This window comes from Parasteatoda tepidariorum, chromosome 3, assembly GCF_982258835.1.
Source record: "Parasteatoda tepidariorum strain Cologne lab strain chromosome 3, Ptep-v5.0, whole genome shotgun sequence".
Taxonomy (NCBI): Eukaryota; Metazoa; Arthropoda; class Arachnida; order Araneae; family Theridiidae; genus Parasteatoda; species Parasteatoda tepidariorum.
This window is the reverse complement of record NC_141757.1, coordinates 30,266,673-30,282,974: the sequence shown is the minus strand read 5'-3', so window position 1 is coordinate 30,282,974 and position 16,302 is coordinate 30,266,673. Positions and strand designations below refer to the sequence as shown.

At 29.6% G+C, this 16,302-nt stretch overlaps 1 protein-coding gene across 1 annotated transcript in view; it reads left to right on the top strand.

Moving 5' to 3' along the window:
- LOC107443826 (cell adhesion molecule Dscam1) overlaps positions 1 to 3,615 on the top strand; it is a 77,577-nt gene extending 73,962 nt beyond the window's left edge. The window contains exons 22-23 of the mRNA XM_016057829.4: positions 1,390 to 1,507; positions 3,333 to 3,615. Of these exons, the coding sequence (XP_015913315.3) occupies positions 1,390 to 1,503 (114 nt within the window). The 3' untranslated portion in view covers positions 1,504 to 1,507; positions 3,333 to 3,615. The remainder of the gene's footprint in view (positions 1 to 1,389; positions 1,508 to 3,332) is intronic.
- The last annotated feature ends 12,687 nt before the right edge of the window (positions 3,616 to 16,302 follow it).

Here is a 16,302-nt window from a genome sequence, read left to right as displayed (position 1 = left end):
AGAGGGAAAAAGAAACTTTTGGTGTTCAATTTCAAAAAATAAATCGTCCTTGAAAAATAAAATGGTGTGAGAAGAAACTACATAGAATATTTTTTAAGTATATTTTGAACCGTTTGACCAACACCTCAAAAATTTATGCGTAAACATCGTTATTCAAAACTTAACAGTTAAATATTAAAAAATAAAATCAATCATAGAAGTACAATGATGTCAGAAGAAAATACTAAGTAGGGGAGAGTCAGGTAGCCCCTCCCACTTAAGGAATATTGCTTATATTTCTGTATAATATTGAGTAATAATCAATATTTTTGTATGTTTCTATTGTTTTACCATCTAATTAAATAATGCAAAAAGAATAAACCAAAAAGGAATAGTTTAACTTAAAAGAATAGAAATTTTAAAAAACATGTTTTTCAGCTCTTTTCGAAATGTGTCGGGTAGCCCCGCCCAGTTACAAAAATTATGTTTTTTGGCTGTTTTTTCAGGTGTAAATGAAAGTGACCAATATATTGACAATTGATAAACCTCATTTATCATTTTTATCAAAAATTATTTTATTTATTACATACATATATACATACTTTTAGTAAATTCTATCACTTAATAACAACAATATTTGTTGTTAAAAATGCATATAAAATTCAAATTTGAAGCAATAAAATAATAATCTTTGCAACCGTACATTTATCGACGAAATAAAATTGGGCGGTGATACCCGACATTCATGTGAGCGGAGCTACCCAGAATCGAATTGTTTTGTAAATTTGTAATTACTCGAACAATTTTTCACGTATAAACTTCTTTCTTCGTGCAAATAAAACTTAAGACTACATACTTTAATGCTGTATGTATAGAAAAAATTATATTTTTAGTATTAAAATGAAGTTTAATCGAAACATTCAACCAATTTTTCTTCATTTCATGACTACTGTATTCAACATATTTTCAAAACTATTGTTTACCATGTTAAAAGCTGCATAAATACTTGAAACTTTGAAAATAATCATTTTTTAATATAACAATTAATGTCCATTGGCCCATTGACTTGAAAAAAATATTCTATACATATGAAATTGACTGTGGGCGGAGGTACCCGCTGGGCGGGGCTACCGACTCTCCCCTACATATTCTTAAAAATGAACTTAGATTCCCCTGACTACATCTCAATTCCAGAATTTAATTTCATATTTCCATATTTAAATGTAAAATCAATTTTTAAAAAAAGCTTATCATAATAAAATTAAGTATAATTGTTTTTTGAATTTCTCTTTCGTTATAAATCTTAAAATTTGAATAATTTGTTTTCTTTGTCAGAAAAATATAGATGATTCTCTCAAACTTTTAATTAAACACTATAACTTCTATATTCATTTTTTTATTTCTTTACAGCCAGCACAAGACAAAGTATTTGCGACAATCAAACGCTGCCCTTCGAGTCATATCTACTCTTCAAGTCCATACAGAAAGAATGAGTTATATGTTAACTTGGGAAAAGTACCTTAACATTGTGAGTAATCCTGCTTTTTTATTCTTTTATTCTTCATTCAGGTTTTGTATGCGACTTTATAAGAAGTATTCGCTTAGAATTAAAATGGGTAGGACATATAGTGCTGCCATAGTAAATTTTTAATCCCTTTTATTTTGGCGATTTTTTAATAATTATTTTTAAATAATAATTTTTAATTACGTTAAATGCTGTTAAAAAAATAAATTTTTTGTTGTTTTCTTTAATTTCTTTAATAATTTTGTTTTCTTTAATTGTTATATATTTCTGTTATTTGAGGCTTTCCTGTTACCCTGTTTTTAAATAAGTAAACTGTATGAAACACAGGGTATAGGTCACAAGTAATAGAGAGATTTAGAACTTTCATTCTGCATGCTACAGTACAGATACTACAGAACAAACTTGCCTCATTGTGAAAAGCTTTCACAAAACATTGAGAAAACTTAATCTCAAAATTTCGGTTGAATATATGATTTGGCATAATTGATAGGAAAAAATATATGAATGCCGGATAAAATAAATAAAGAAATAACTGAAACAATTAGGCGAGTAAATCAAAATGAATAACCTAATTTCCGAAGTGAACTGCACAAAATCTAATAAATGCATTCATTGAAAATGATCCTGCATGCAAAAGTAATATTATCAGATTTTGAAAGAAGTTTTGAGGCTCTTTTTTGTTGTGCATGCATCACTCTGAAATGTCCTGCAACATTTTGTGCAGCGTGTTGCACATTTTGTGCAACATTTTGTGCAGCATTAGATGCTGTGGTGATGACCATGACTGATTTGAAAGAAATTATGTTCGTTCGACCTAAATCCTCATACACACAATCCTTCACGAACTCCGATATCTTATAACATTCATTGAATAGCTGGTCCAATTTTGGGATTACGACTACCAATATTCAACTCCACTGCATCGTAATTTTGAACCCAATCCGGGAGATGAGGAAACTCCTGGATCAAGTATTGGAAGAAATTTGATTTCGTGGAGGACTTTTGGATGGAACCAACCCTCATTTTCGATACATGGAGAGGAAAACCATGAAAATCTCACACGTTTAGCCAGACGGGAAGGGGACTCAAATCGGAATCCGTATACCACTGAGGATATTTTATGTCAGCAGTGTGGTCGGAGCGAGTCGTGTGTAGAATTCGTATCAAATCCTCATAGGAACACCTGTAGGAAAAAAAATGAATATTATAAGGTCTGGGGATAATGGTGGGCAAGGCCAGAGTGTATTTTCACCCTTACTCCTTGATATTGCTCCGTCATTTTGATAAAACGTTATTTTTCTGCCCATTTTGGATTGGCTAAAACGCTGATTACGATTGGACTTCCAATGTCATCGATTAGCAATCATTAAAAATTTGCTTATATTATCGAATAACAGTGCCTTTTTAAATGATGCATGAATTGTATGTTACTCAGTACATACATGAAATTGGACAGAATACTATGCACTGATGTTTTTTTTAAGGTTCAGTACCGCTTCGTGGTATGTATTTGCCCAGTATACTCCGAACACTGATGTTTCTCCTAATCTATCTTCAGCAGATATTAAAATATCGCATAAATATAATAATACAACGAATAAATTAATATCAAATAGGATATAACAAATATTAATATTTTGGGCATTCACCAAAGCGATTATGTAATTGTTGACATTCACCTGCGAAAATCGGCATTCTCCTGACTTCTGAGATTCACGGTATCATATGTATTATTCGAATTGTAGTTATGGCTATTTTTGTTATAACTTGTTAAAATTGCTTAAATTTAAGATACAGGTATAATTTTATATTATTGTTTATTTTTTAGACTCACGTTATAACTTAAGGAAAAACTTTGTCAATCGTTTTGAAGAACTGGAGCTCAACCACGCAATTTTGAATTGTGATATAGCGGAGAGAAGTCTGCACTGGAACGAATTAAATGCAAAACACCCACTCACATAAATGTTACTCATACCTTTATTTGGTGATATATGTATTTCGATGTAACACATTAATTCGGATCATCAATCAAGAAATATACCTGCCAAAAAATATTTTTACAAAAATATTTCACTAATGTATGTTATAATAAAACTTTATTTTTACCCTATCAGTTGTTTGAATTTTTAAAAGATTCACCATATATTGAATATTGAGGGTCATTTGTAAGTAGAAAATTGCAAAGAAAGGTTTATTAAAGAACGTTTTGTAACAGATTTATATGCACTTAAAAGTGATAAAACACTTAATTGACATATAATTTAAAAATTAGCCTCGTTACTTTGAAAAGACAAATTTAATTTTTTAAAAACAAACATGAAGTCTTTTGTTAATATAAATAATATTATGTTAAGATTATTGATATAAGTATATTCCATTAATATTCTTCATTGAAAAGGGCTTATTAACAACCAAAATAAAACTAAAATTTTAAAAAATTATCCTAAACAATGAAATTACATATTCTTAAAAAAATAATAAACTATAGGAGGTAAGTAGTTTCACTTATCTTGGAAGTATAATTAACAACGAAATGGAACTGGGGAAGTGGAGCAAAACGGAAATGATGACTATACTAAATAGATAAACGATGTCCGAAGCAGTTACGCTATCTTCAATAAATTCCGGAAAAAAATATAAACATAACGAATTCAACAAAAAATAGTATTTTCAATACTATTGTTAAATCTGTTCTACCATGTAACTCATAAACATTGCACTGCAATAAAAATAACTTAAAAAACTTCCAGTATTTGTTAACACAGGTTTAAGAAGAATATTGCGTATCAAATGATTTTATAAAATTTGGAATGCCGACATCGTTAGAAGAAATCCTTAGAAATTAAAAAAGAAAAAAAAAGAAAAAACGAAAGTGAATGGAAATGAATTAGTGAGGTAAACCTCAAAAATTTAAAGTAAAACAAGATTTTGATTGGAACCCAAATAAGGCAATAGAAGGAGAGGAATATCTAAAAATACTTGGCACGGGGCAGGAAGTTGGTAACCGAATTGAAAACAATAAGAAACACATGGAGCGAGGCATAATATCTAGCCCTAAATAGAGTGAGATGGAAAGCTATGATAGAAGCCCTGTGCTCCAATTAGGAGTTAAAAGGAATATTTATGTATCATCTCTCGATTGGTAATGAAGTTTTGTAGCTGAGATAATTAAATATATCCCAACTAATGGGCACTTGAAAAAATATTTATATAAGAAAGCTATAAGTACTAACTTAATTGCATTCACTGGTGTTTAAGTATTATGGCAAGTATGTTAAGTATTTTAAGCATTCTTTTCGTCATAACTGAAAGAAACTTTTTCGTTGATTCTTTAAATTTTATATGCGTTTTTTCATAATATATGTTTTTGCGAAGGATTTAAATCTTTCCTTCGTATGCATTTTTTTTAATACCAAGAGTAATAATGTTTTAAAATATTGGTATATTGCTCAGACATAGTGTTTGTTAGTATAGTTATAAAATTTTATCTCAATTACTTCATTTTAAGACATTTCAGTCTGACAAATACGGTGCTTTCCCATGCTTCATGTATACCATGAATTTCTTCGAAAACTGAAAACGCTAAAATATTTGATATTTTGACCATGCAAAAAAAAAAAACTTTTCAGTTTTTTTTTTTTTTTTTTTTATGAAAAAAGATGCCGAAATACCTCTGATGAATAAACGCGATAAACAACTATTATAAATTTAAAATCATTGAACACATAAATAATTGTATCTTAAATAAAGTTAGTAACTTTAATTTTGATAATAAATTCAATTTTAAATACATAGAAATGTCATTTAAGATTTACTGGCTATTAATAGTTTTTGTAAAATAATTATCGCAATATAAACTCTTATTTCAGTTTAATAACTGAAATTTTTTTAATCAAGCATTTTATCCTCAAATACAGCTGAAGAAGTGACTTAAGAGTTGAGATTGTAACTGAGCAGCATTTCAAGTATGTTCTTCGAAGGTTCCTTAACGGTATGGTTACAAATTTTAATCAAATTTCATTCATCCAAGCAATATTTAATAATAGAAATACCTTAACGGCAAAACACTATCAAGAATTATATCTTGAGGGAAAAAAAATAAAATTGTAGCTTATCAACATTCCAGGTATATTCTTCTGTATCATAGAAATGTATCAGTAGAGAAAAAAATGTTCAGATTTCAAATTATCACCATTTCAACATTAACTTAAGTCGTCCAAACTGCATTTTGAAAAAAAAAATAACATAACAACCTGTGACAATTCGAAAAAATGCATCTCTAGGGAAAAAAGTTTATATTGCAACTTATCACCATTAAAAGGATGTTTATTGTAGAATCATTACTCGCTTGCTAGCAAACGTTGCTGTATTATATGCATAGTAAATTTAAATCAGGTATTCATGATTCTATGGTCAGCGGCCTCCTGTTGGCCTCCTGTTTTATCTGAACTGGTCAAAAGTATCGAAAGTCTTGTTGCCTTGAGGAATTTTGTTTTGAATGTAAATTTTCTTGTTTTTGTTTTCTACTTACTTCTGTAAGAATCATGGTATACTTTGTGGTGCACGAGGAGTTTCCAATCGTTTAAATAAAAAAATAAAATTTTAAAAAAAATAGTCAGCGGCTTATGAAAATAGCGCAAAATGTAAATATGCAGAAGAGTCATAGTTTTCTGAAATGGAAAAGTGTTATACTTCTATTAGTTCGCCTACCACTGAGGTGAAACGGGTTTGAATCCCAGAGATGGCAGGTCAATACGAATCCCGCACTCGGCTCGCATCGACCACAGTACTGACGTACAATATCATCAGTGGTAGATGGATCAAGGGTAAGAGTTTCTTTGCCATCAGGCTAACCGTGGCAGGTTTCCGTGGTTTTCTTCACCATGTCATACAAATGCTGGTTAGTCCAACAAAATTTTCTTCACGAAGGCAAATTTCGCCCACATTGATCCAAGAGTTCCCTTGTCTTCTGGATTGGGTTCAAAATTACATGGCTACGGAGTTGAACATAGGCAGTTGTAAAATCAAAATTGGGTCGGCTGTTTAACGACGGTTATGAAATAAAATAATTTAAATTCAATTTAAATACTTCACTGATCAGGCTCTTAAAATCCAAAACTGAAATTGCTTAAAATTTTTAATAATTTTTAGCTAAGAAAAAAATCACGAAAAATTCTGTTTTTTAAATAAATTAATAATTTCTCTCACTCTATTATAAAGATACTCATATTTTTCAAATTCCATTAAATTTTTCTCATCTACTTAGAATTTATACTTTTAAAATTAAACCTTATTTAGATTTAAAAACACTCAAATAGTGGTTTTATTTTCATTTTCCTTTATTATTATAAATTTCATTAATATTGGCGCAATGAGGACCCAAGTTATTTTGCTGTAATAGTGTGACTCTCTTACAAGTTTATCACTTTTCCTGTAGTTCACAGCTGACGATAGTCAATTTGCTTTTGGAACTGAGTTAGGGGTCTCTGTTAGTTCACATGAATCTACTATTGGTTATGTCAGCAGCTGAACGTAAAAGGGAGTGAACGGACCGAAAGTATCCGACCTAATTGGTGACTCTGGCAAATATAAAAGAATTGAATTTATTCCCTGTAAACGGGGAAATAAATTTGTGAATTTCCTTTATTCGCCGCACCTTACATTATGTGGTTTCAGTTTTAGGAGATTACTCAAAATATATAGCTTATGAACCAAAGATGCTTAAAATACACTACAACAACTTGAAAATCGTGCAATAGAAGCTCAAATATTGAACACTAACAAATAGAAAAAATTGGTATAAATTTTTTTAATAAGCAGTATTTTCTGTTTCGTAGTATGTGTAATAATTTCGAAATTATAAAAATTTAAAGCCATTCATTTTTGCTAACTTTTGTGCTCAATATAAGCCTATTTTAATAGGGAAACGTTATTTATGTTATTTAAATCATTTTCGGGAATTATTTAAACCATTGAATCTTCTTACATTTTTGAATCAAAGCATTTTGAAAATATTAATTTTTTTACTGATCAAAGCTTTTAGGGTTTTTTACACATAATTCATAGTTTTTCATGACTAAATTTGATATCGATTTTTCCAATTAAATTTGGAGACAAGTAATTAGTTAAAATTTTTTTTAACTGGTTAGGAACAAGATCTCTTTTTTTTATTTACCTATCTAAGTGTGACATATGACATTAACAAAATGGTAATTATATTATAAGTAATAATAAAAAATCTTTGTGTGGGCGGTAATGCAACTGAAATTCGATACTTGCAGAATGATGTTAAATAAAAACGTCTTACATCGCTTTTATTACAGCCTAAAAAGTTCTTTATATTTAATCATTCTAAAACCATTTTTACTTTATATAAAATATTTTTTTTAATAAACATTTTATTCTGGAAGATTTCTTGGCATGAAACATTGGATAAAAAGTTCAAGAGTACTTTAGTTACCATAAGAGTTTTACGTTTTCGTCGTTCTCTTTCATCGGATAAAAATGCATTTCGAACGGATAAAAAAAATATAAACCAAGAAAAGAAAAATTGTATTTGCTTCAAACATAATTAAATAAGACCATGAATTAAATTCCACTGTAAGGCTAAAAATTGCTCAAAGTAAAAAATATACGTTAAAAAAAGTTGAAAATTCAATCAATATACCGATGAAAAGGATAATTCACTTAAGACACCCCCTCCCCCATTAGGATTAGAATGATGCATAATTCATCAGAATTCATCGTATTTCTCCTGTAAATCACTGAGTTGAATAAAGGATAATGTATACATTTTTTACTCATGAAAAAAAAAGAATTAAATTTTTCAAATTTATACATGGGTATAAAAGGAAACTTAAGAGCTTTTCGGAAGAAAGAATGCTTTAACGATTTTCACGCAAGCGATTTTCAACCTAACACTTCGATAAAAAAGAAGTTATAGTTTTCTTTTTTCTTAGTTTTGTTTTAAAATTGAATTTACATGCAGATTGGCTGAAGTTTTAATAAGATTATTTCCAACTTAGCGCAGTTGAAAGTTTGTTTTTACAAATAATATGAAGAAAAAAATTCTCTTGAATGTTTTTTTCTTTTTTTTCCCTTTATAATTTTGATGTTTTAAATGTTCTTATTTAATTTACAGGTATGATAGATTAACCATCAGTTCAAAGTTGATATCTTTTTCTTTAAAGTGATTAAAAAATAATTTTAAAAATTCATTCATTTCAAATTATATTAGATAATTTAGGAAAGTATACTTTTATAGATCTTTATTAATTATATTAAAATATTAAAATAATTAGATCTGATTTCATATGAAACCAGATATTTTAATATTATTACCAGATATTACCAGATTTTGTATTAAAAATTGAAAAATATTAAATCTGGTTGAAAAAACAATAATTTTAATGTTATTACTTTTGAAATACTATAAACTTTTGTATTGTTACCTTTCAAACTTTGATTATGTGGTGATCATTAAATTAACTTTCAACAAAGAAAATTAGCAAAGAAATCACTGGAAACACTTAACATTTAAAACCAATTTTATTACAACTCTAATTTTTAAACAAACACAACTTCAACCATTTCCAAATGCTAACACGTAAACATATATTTCCAAATTATACACTATTTCAAGTTTAAAATTCATCAACACAAATATAACTTTTCAATAAAATGCATTACAAAATCTAAGGCACAACATTCTATTACTCCAAATCCAGAAAAACAATTAAGAACAAAATGCCCACTTATCTTACAATCTACTAAAATCAATTAAAATTATAGTTCCTAATATTCTCCGAATCCGGTAAACACGATATTAAATATCAATGGCTCATCTTAAAATATATATCTAACAATATAGTAGAAAAAATTAAAATTCAGGGTAAATTATTCTTATTAAAACTGTACTAAAATAGAACTTAGAGTTTATAAATACAAAATGAAATTACGGACCAAATTCCTGGAACGCCCACCGGTATTGCAACAAGACTCGAGGAACAGGCAAACTCTTAGTTTCTGATAGACAGCATTCCAATTTCCAATCCCTCAAACTTCAACAGTCTTCCTTCTAGTAAGGCAACTTGCACAAGTGGGACCACCGACTTTTAGCATTGGTACCCTCGGGATAGCCCAACAGACTCAATCACAGCGGCACTCAGCTCATCATTTTCCGTCATCAACTTAGAGGCTTCGGTTTAACTTTTCTCAAGACCCACGCTCATCCACTCAGGGGCGCCTACCTAGTCCACTCATTCAGCGACTCCGGTGTTTATACATTAACCTATACATTTTAAACATCAATTCATCTTTGACCATCTTACTCAGCGACCCCGGTTTTAATTAATCATTCACTCAAGGCCGGGATAGCCTGGTCGGTAGGGTGCTTGGCCCATGTCCAAGAGGTCGTGGGTTCGATCCTCGTCGGCCGAAGACTCCCCGTGTAGTAAATGATGACTGATGCACGTTAAATCTGTCGAGTCTCAAAGTCCTCCATGTTCCCATAACAAATCAATACCTCTGGGGGTACTGATCCAGGAGTTTCCTTGTCTTCTGGATTGGTTCAAAATTACAAGGCTACGGAGTTGAACATTAGTAGTCGTAAACCCATGAAATTGGGTCGGCTGTTCAACGACGGTTATAAAATAAAATAAAATAAAATAAAATCATTCACTCAGTGGTATCGTCTTAGTTCATCCTTCCTTCTTTTTTTTCTTCTTTCCCTTGTCACTCTTCTCAACCCTTTTTATTCTCCTCTCAACAAGGCGAAAGAATCTAGACTGACCGGTTTTCTAACTCATGATCCGCCTCGCAACCAGTGGACGTCAGAACAAAAAAAAAAGTTCAAAGAGAAAAACATTCACAAACTACATATTACATTATAAAATTGATAATACAATACTAATTAAATATAAATAAACTTAAATACACATAATTCAACCCAAAAATCCCAGTTTAAAAGCATAATTCAAATTTCTAATAAATATCACTATTGTGATATAATTTCAAATTTACAATGGTGGTGACACCTGGAGGTAAATTATGCTATACACCAGGGGTGGCCAAGCTCTTTGATAGTCGAGCCATTTTTCAAAATTTGAAATATTTCGCGAGCAGCCATTAAATACGTATTTAAAAGGTATGTAAAAAAGGTACTAAATATTTTTTTACACAAATTACGCTTATTGAAAGTATATAAATAAAAAATAAAAGTACAAAATGTGAGCATTGAATTTAAATATTAAAAATTAAACTTATTTGTTTTATTTCTCTTGACAATACTTTAAAATTTGGTGAATAATTGGTGACAGCACTTCTTAGTAATTCCTTGAGATGCTGATTAGTTAATACTGATTAGTGTTTAGATTTCACGAATCTTAAAGTGGAATAAAATGATTCACATAAGTACGTTATTACGAATATTGAAATAATTAGACAAGCAGCCTTTTTTAATTCAGGATACTTCGATTCTTGTACGAATTTCCAAAATTCAGTAATCGACCTCGACTTATATTTTAATAGTAGAGTTTGATCGTCTTGCATCTCTATTAATTCTAATTCTTCAGATGCGTTTTGGGTCATAATTATATTGGAAATGGAAAAACTCAGCTTGAATTTCAAATGGGTTCAGAAAAATATTAAAATATAATAGAACAAAAATGAAAAGTGAACTCGGGTACATTTATCGAGAGCCACGAATAATCCTTCAAAGAGCCGCATGTGGCTCGCGAGCCGCTGGTTGGCCATCCCTGTTATTCACCATAAACACTCACAAGAATTCGAAAATAAGCAGAGCTAACCGGTTCTCTTTCTAAATAGATATGAATCTTTAGAATTTTCATGAAAAAAAAAAAATCATTGATAAATAAAAGTGTAAGTTAGCAGTTTATTGGAATATTTTAAATTGTTAGGAATATGACTTAAGGCAAAAAACTAAGTAAATATGTTAAATCCGGTTTTATATAAAAAAAACCTTAATTTTAATGCTATTACTTTTGAAATCTTAAAAAAATATTAAATAGATATGAACCTTTGGAATTTTAATTAAAAAATTTGATCGATGAATAAAAGTGTAAGTAATCAGTTTATTGATATACTTTAACTCGTTATAAATAAGACTGAAAAACACAAATTAAAATATTTTCCTTTCTACACTACCCAACTGAACGCGACGTATTTAATTAGCAAAGTATTAATTATGTGACACAGATAATAGAAAAAAAAACTGTAAAAGATTGTATTGTTCATGAAATTTGACTTTTTGCGTTTACCAGAGCTGAAACTATCTTACCCATCCCTTTATTATGAACAAGAAATTAAATATTTTATTTTTAAAATATTTTTTTTCCTTTTATAACCGACATTTTTGAAATTTCTTATCAAAATGAATTTTGGGCATGAAATGCTTTAAAAAAAGTTTAAAAATATTTTAGTCACCATGAGAATTTCACGTTTTCTTCCTTCTTTTTTTATCGGACAGAAATTAATTCTTGTTGATAAAAATTTTCAAACTGGAAAATAAAAATTGCACTAGCTGGCAATATAGTTAAAAAAGTTGAATTAAATTCCACTGCATGGTTCAAAAAATTGTTTGAAATAAATAAAAAAATATTGTGTAGAAAAAAATAGAAAATTCAGAGAATTTAAAGCAAAGAATAATTAAATTAAAATATCCCTAACTTAGTAAGATTGGAATGATATATTATTCATATGAGTTTATCGCCTTTTTCTTGTTAGTCAGTAGGTTGAATAAAGGTATTATTTTTATTCCCTTGAAAAAAAGCATCAATATCTGCATGTACTAGCGAAACTCTGCATGTACTAGAGGTAAAAATAAAAATGTTTTGGTATTTTTTTTTTTGAAAAAAAAATGAAAAGATATCGATAAAAGTTCTTGATACTTGCTTATTTTCATGTCCCTATATTTTTAATATTTCAAGATTCGTTAGTTTAAGCCTTTTCATCGGTTACAGCACAATTTGTTAAGCTGAATGCATAAATGTATAAACGAAGTTGAATTTATTTTTATAAGATCATCATAGTCTGCAATAAAAATTGATGGTCAAATGATGGATGAGCAGTCAGTGTGCCCTTCTTCAAAGCCAATGGTAGCGGGTTCGAATCCTACTCAGGACACTGTTGACAAAATATACTGTATATGTGTGTTGTTCTGTGATGTGTTAATGTGGCCCACCCTATGAATGGGTATATGTGTCAGTATGACGTGGGTATTGCTGCTCACCCCCGTGACTTAGGTCACGAGTGCCCACCGGATAACGTTAAATAAGCAGCACTTCCAGTGTCATCCCAGGCAAAGAACGATAGTTCTGAGTATGCCTATAAGTAATGATTATCGAACATTCAAAAAATAATAACATTAACTTTAGATGATGAAATATATTTTACTCTCCATATTAGTGCAATAATGCGATCTATGATAGACTGAGGCATGTACTTAACCGCATCTGCCCTTTCAGAATCATACATTGACCTATGACACATCAAATGAAACGATATTCTATGATGTCGCGTGCTTAACATCAAAGATGCTTTGATTGTGTGGGAATATCAAAGGCACAGATTCAATCGATATTCCAATGAGGCCACCCACGACGCAGTGTCTCCCCAGACACGAAAAGGGAACCCTTTAGTAATCGAGGAAGTTCAAGGCATTCATCATTCCACTTTTTCCCCAAAATTTGGAAATCAAATCTATATATTTAAATTACGCAGAATTAAAGAAAAGCTATTTATTGATAAAAATCTAAATAGCGTTTAACGAAAAAAATGGTAGTGGTTTTTAATAAAATGTTTATATAAATTTTTCTTTCAAAGCAACTCTTATAGACAATAACATGTACACAAACGTGAAATGCCATGCAATCAATAACAAAATTAAAAATGCACAAATTTTAATGCTATAAAATTTTTCGTGCTCTTAAAATTTACTAAAGAATTCATATTTATTATATTTGAAATCATAAGTGTAACATCGACAGGTGTTTGCAAGATTTCATATCCTAGGCTTAAATTTATGATTTTTAGCTGAGACACGTTAAATAATTTGAGGCTAAAGAAGTATCCGGGCATGAAATAAACTACCGATGATTCTTTATTTTTTCACACATTTTAAAGATATCATCAGCATTGTTTTCTAGGTTATTTTATTAAAAAAACTATATTGCACAGTTTTTAATATTTTTTTTTTATTTGTTAAGTCAGATAGGCTCTACAACAGCTGATCATGATGTATACCATCTATTTAACCACGTTTGCTCAATTCTTAATTTTTATCTGTGGTAACATCTCAATTTTAGTAATAAAGAGGACGATACCAAGACAAGTAGTCTTCCAAAATACATGCCATGTTAAATTTTGACTGTAAGAAAAGTGTTCCTGTTGCCTTGGGAACAATCATATTTAGAAATATAGCTTAATTGATATTTGATTGAAACTAAAACTATTACGCATTAAGAAGCAATTTTAACGGAGAAAAGGTACTAATTCATTAAAGAGAAAAGTAAAGAATCATACTAATATTGGCGCAAATGGAGCTTCATCATTTAGGTGGTAGTACTACTGGTATTGTGGTAATAGGTTCATATTCATTAGGTACCAAATATAATAAAGTTAATTGAAATTCTCATGCATATGGGACTCATAAAGAGGACATATATAATTTTGCTTCATAATGTTATTAAAATTAAAATTCGTGCTGAAATTTGCATTTATCCCTCCTTTAGTATCCCCAAACATCTCTGGGAAACCACACCAGATGTGAGGTTATTAATGATAGTTAAAAGACAAAGATGTCTTTGGAAGTCGATGGACGATGTAAGAAATGAAAGTATTTGTTTTTTCATTTATCTATTTTGGAGAATATATTACATTGCTGGGAAGGTTGGTATTATTTTATATCTTCTTATACCTTAATAAATTAAGTTTAAATAATTATTTTCTCCAATATTAAAATTATATTTATAAAATATACCGCAAAAGAATATATCCTTATATGAGAGCGAGAACACCAGTTTTTGACTATACAGGACAAAGATTTCCAAAAATAACTTATTACACTAAAATCCCGAGTCACTAAATGAATTTGTAGCGTATCTAAATATGTATTTCTTATTACTCATAAGATGAAGTCACGCATAAGAGAGTAAATATTGGTACCAAATAATATTTCTGGCTATTAAAAAAAAGAAATGCATGTATTTAAACAATTCATTTGGTAATTTTTCTGCTCATATCGTAAATCATAGAAAGTTATCGGAAATTCATATTCTATATTTTAAATTCTATATTCTATATTTTCTTATTACCACATAGTAAAAAATTCCAAACTGAAAATTAAATATAATCAAATAAATGTTTTTTTTTGCTATGCTTTGTGATATCATAATAAAATTACGAAGTTTATCACACCCAAAACCATATTTCATTGTTAATATTACCGAAACTGTTACTTCAGTAAAAATTTGCTGGTTTTTTGGTGTTCTCATAGAGTCAAAAACACGGTTAATTTTACGATTTTTCATTAGATTTCGTCATACTTTTTTTCAGTGGGCAAGTCTGATAGGTTGTGGATAACTGACAACGGTATTTTACTCGTTGTTCCAATTTTCCCGTCATATCTCAATGCTCAGTTATGCAAGTAAATTTATATGGAATAAGACATATAAAGTTTTCTTGAAACCAGACTCATATTTTTTAGACCAAGTGAACTTTACGATTACCCTCTTGAAAAAAATCATCGACATACATGCCATGAAGATGTTGAGTGAAAAGCAGTACCTGATCCCCCATAAGGTCAACATAATCACGGTGGCTAATGATATTTTCCAATACAAAGTAAGAAAAACATCCCAATTCATCACAGACTCTGTTTCTGGTTCAAATATGCTTTCCCTGATATCTTCGAAAGTTCATTTTCCAGTAAAGGCGCAATGTAATTTGAAAACCATAAGCAAAAACCGTTAATCGAAAGATAAGAAAATGCGCAAAATATACCTTTATATAAAGGTACAGCAAATAACATTGCTTGTTCTAGCACTGATTGTGGGACATGTATAAAGTGTTCAATATATCTTATACTTTAATGCTTTAACTATAATTATCATTGCTTGTCTTAGCACTAATTATGGTAATTGTATACTGTACCAAAATGCCCGTCTACACTTTAATAATGCTCAAAATTGCCATTGTTTGCAAGACATCGATTATGGTACTTGTACATATAGAGCCAAAAAACCAGAGTGTATCAGTCTTAATAATTCGTTTACACATTATTGCATTTCTTAAATTATTGTTTTTCTTACAAAGAGATTTCTCCGACCAACTTAAACTAATTTTAATTTTGTTTAGAAGTAACAGCACTATACAGTTGAAATCAGAGACACGTGGCTTGAACGCCATACAAGAAGTTTTTATTAATACTTACGTTGCAATAACTGTTCCTTAGCAATACTTTCATGTCCAGGTTTTTAGCAAATATAACTGTATATAATCAAAGTGTACATGGTTTATTTCACACGTGATAACGAAATTATAATTCAATAGGAACTCAACTAGGCTACTTTAGTAATTGTATCTGAGTTACCATATAGTTTCACGAAAACTATTGCGAGTGAAATTTTTAGGACGACTATGATTTTGTGGAACTGAAAATATTATGAAGATGAATTGTAGAGAAAAAACTAAACAGCCATAAAAACTTCAAAACTGAATGTTTTTCTAATGAGGATCAAAAAGACCCCTTCCGGCTGTTTTAGTTATTTAAATAATTT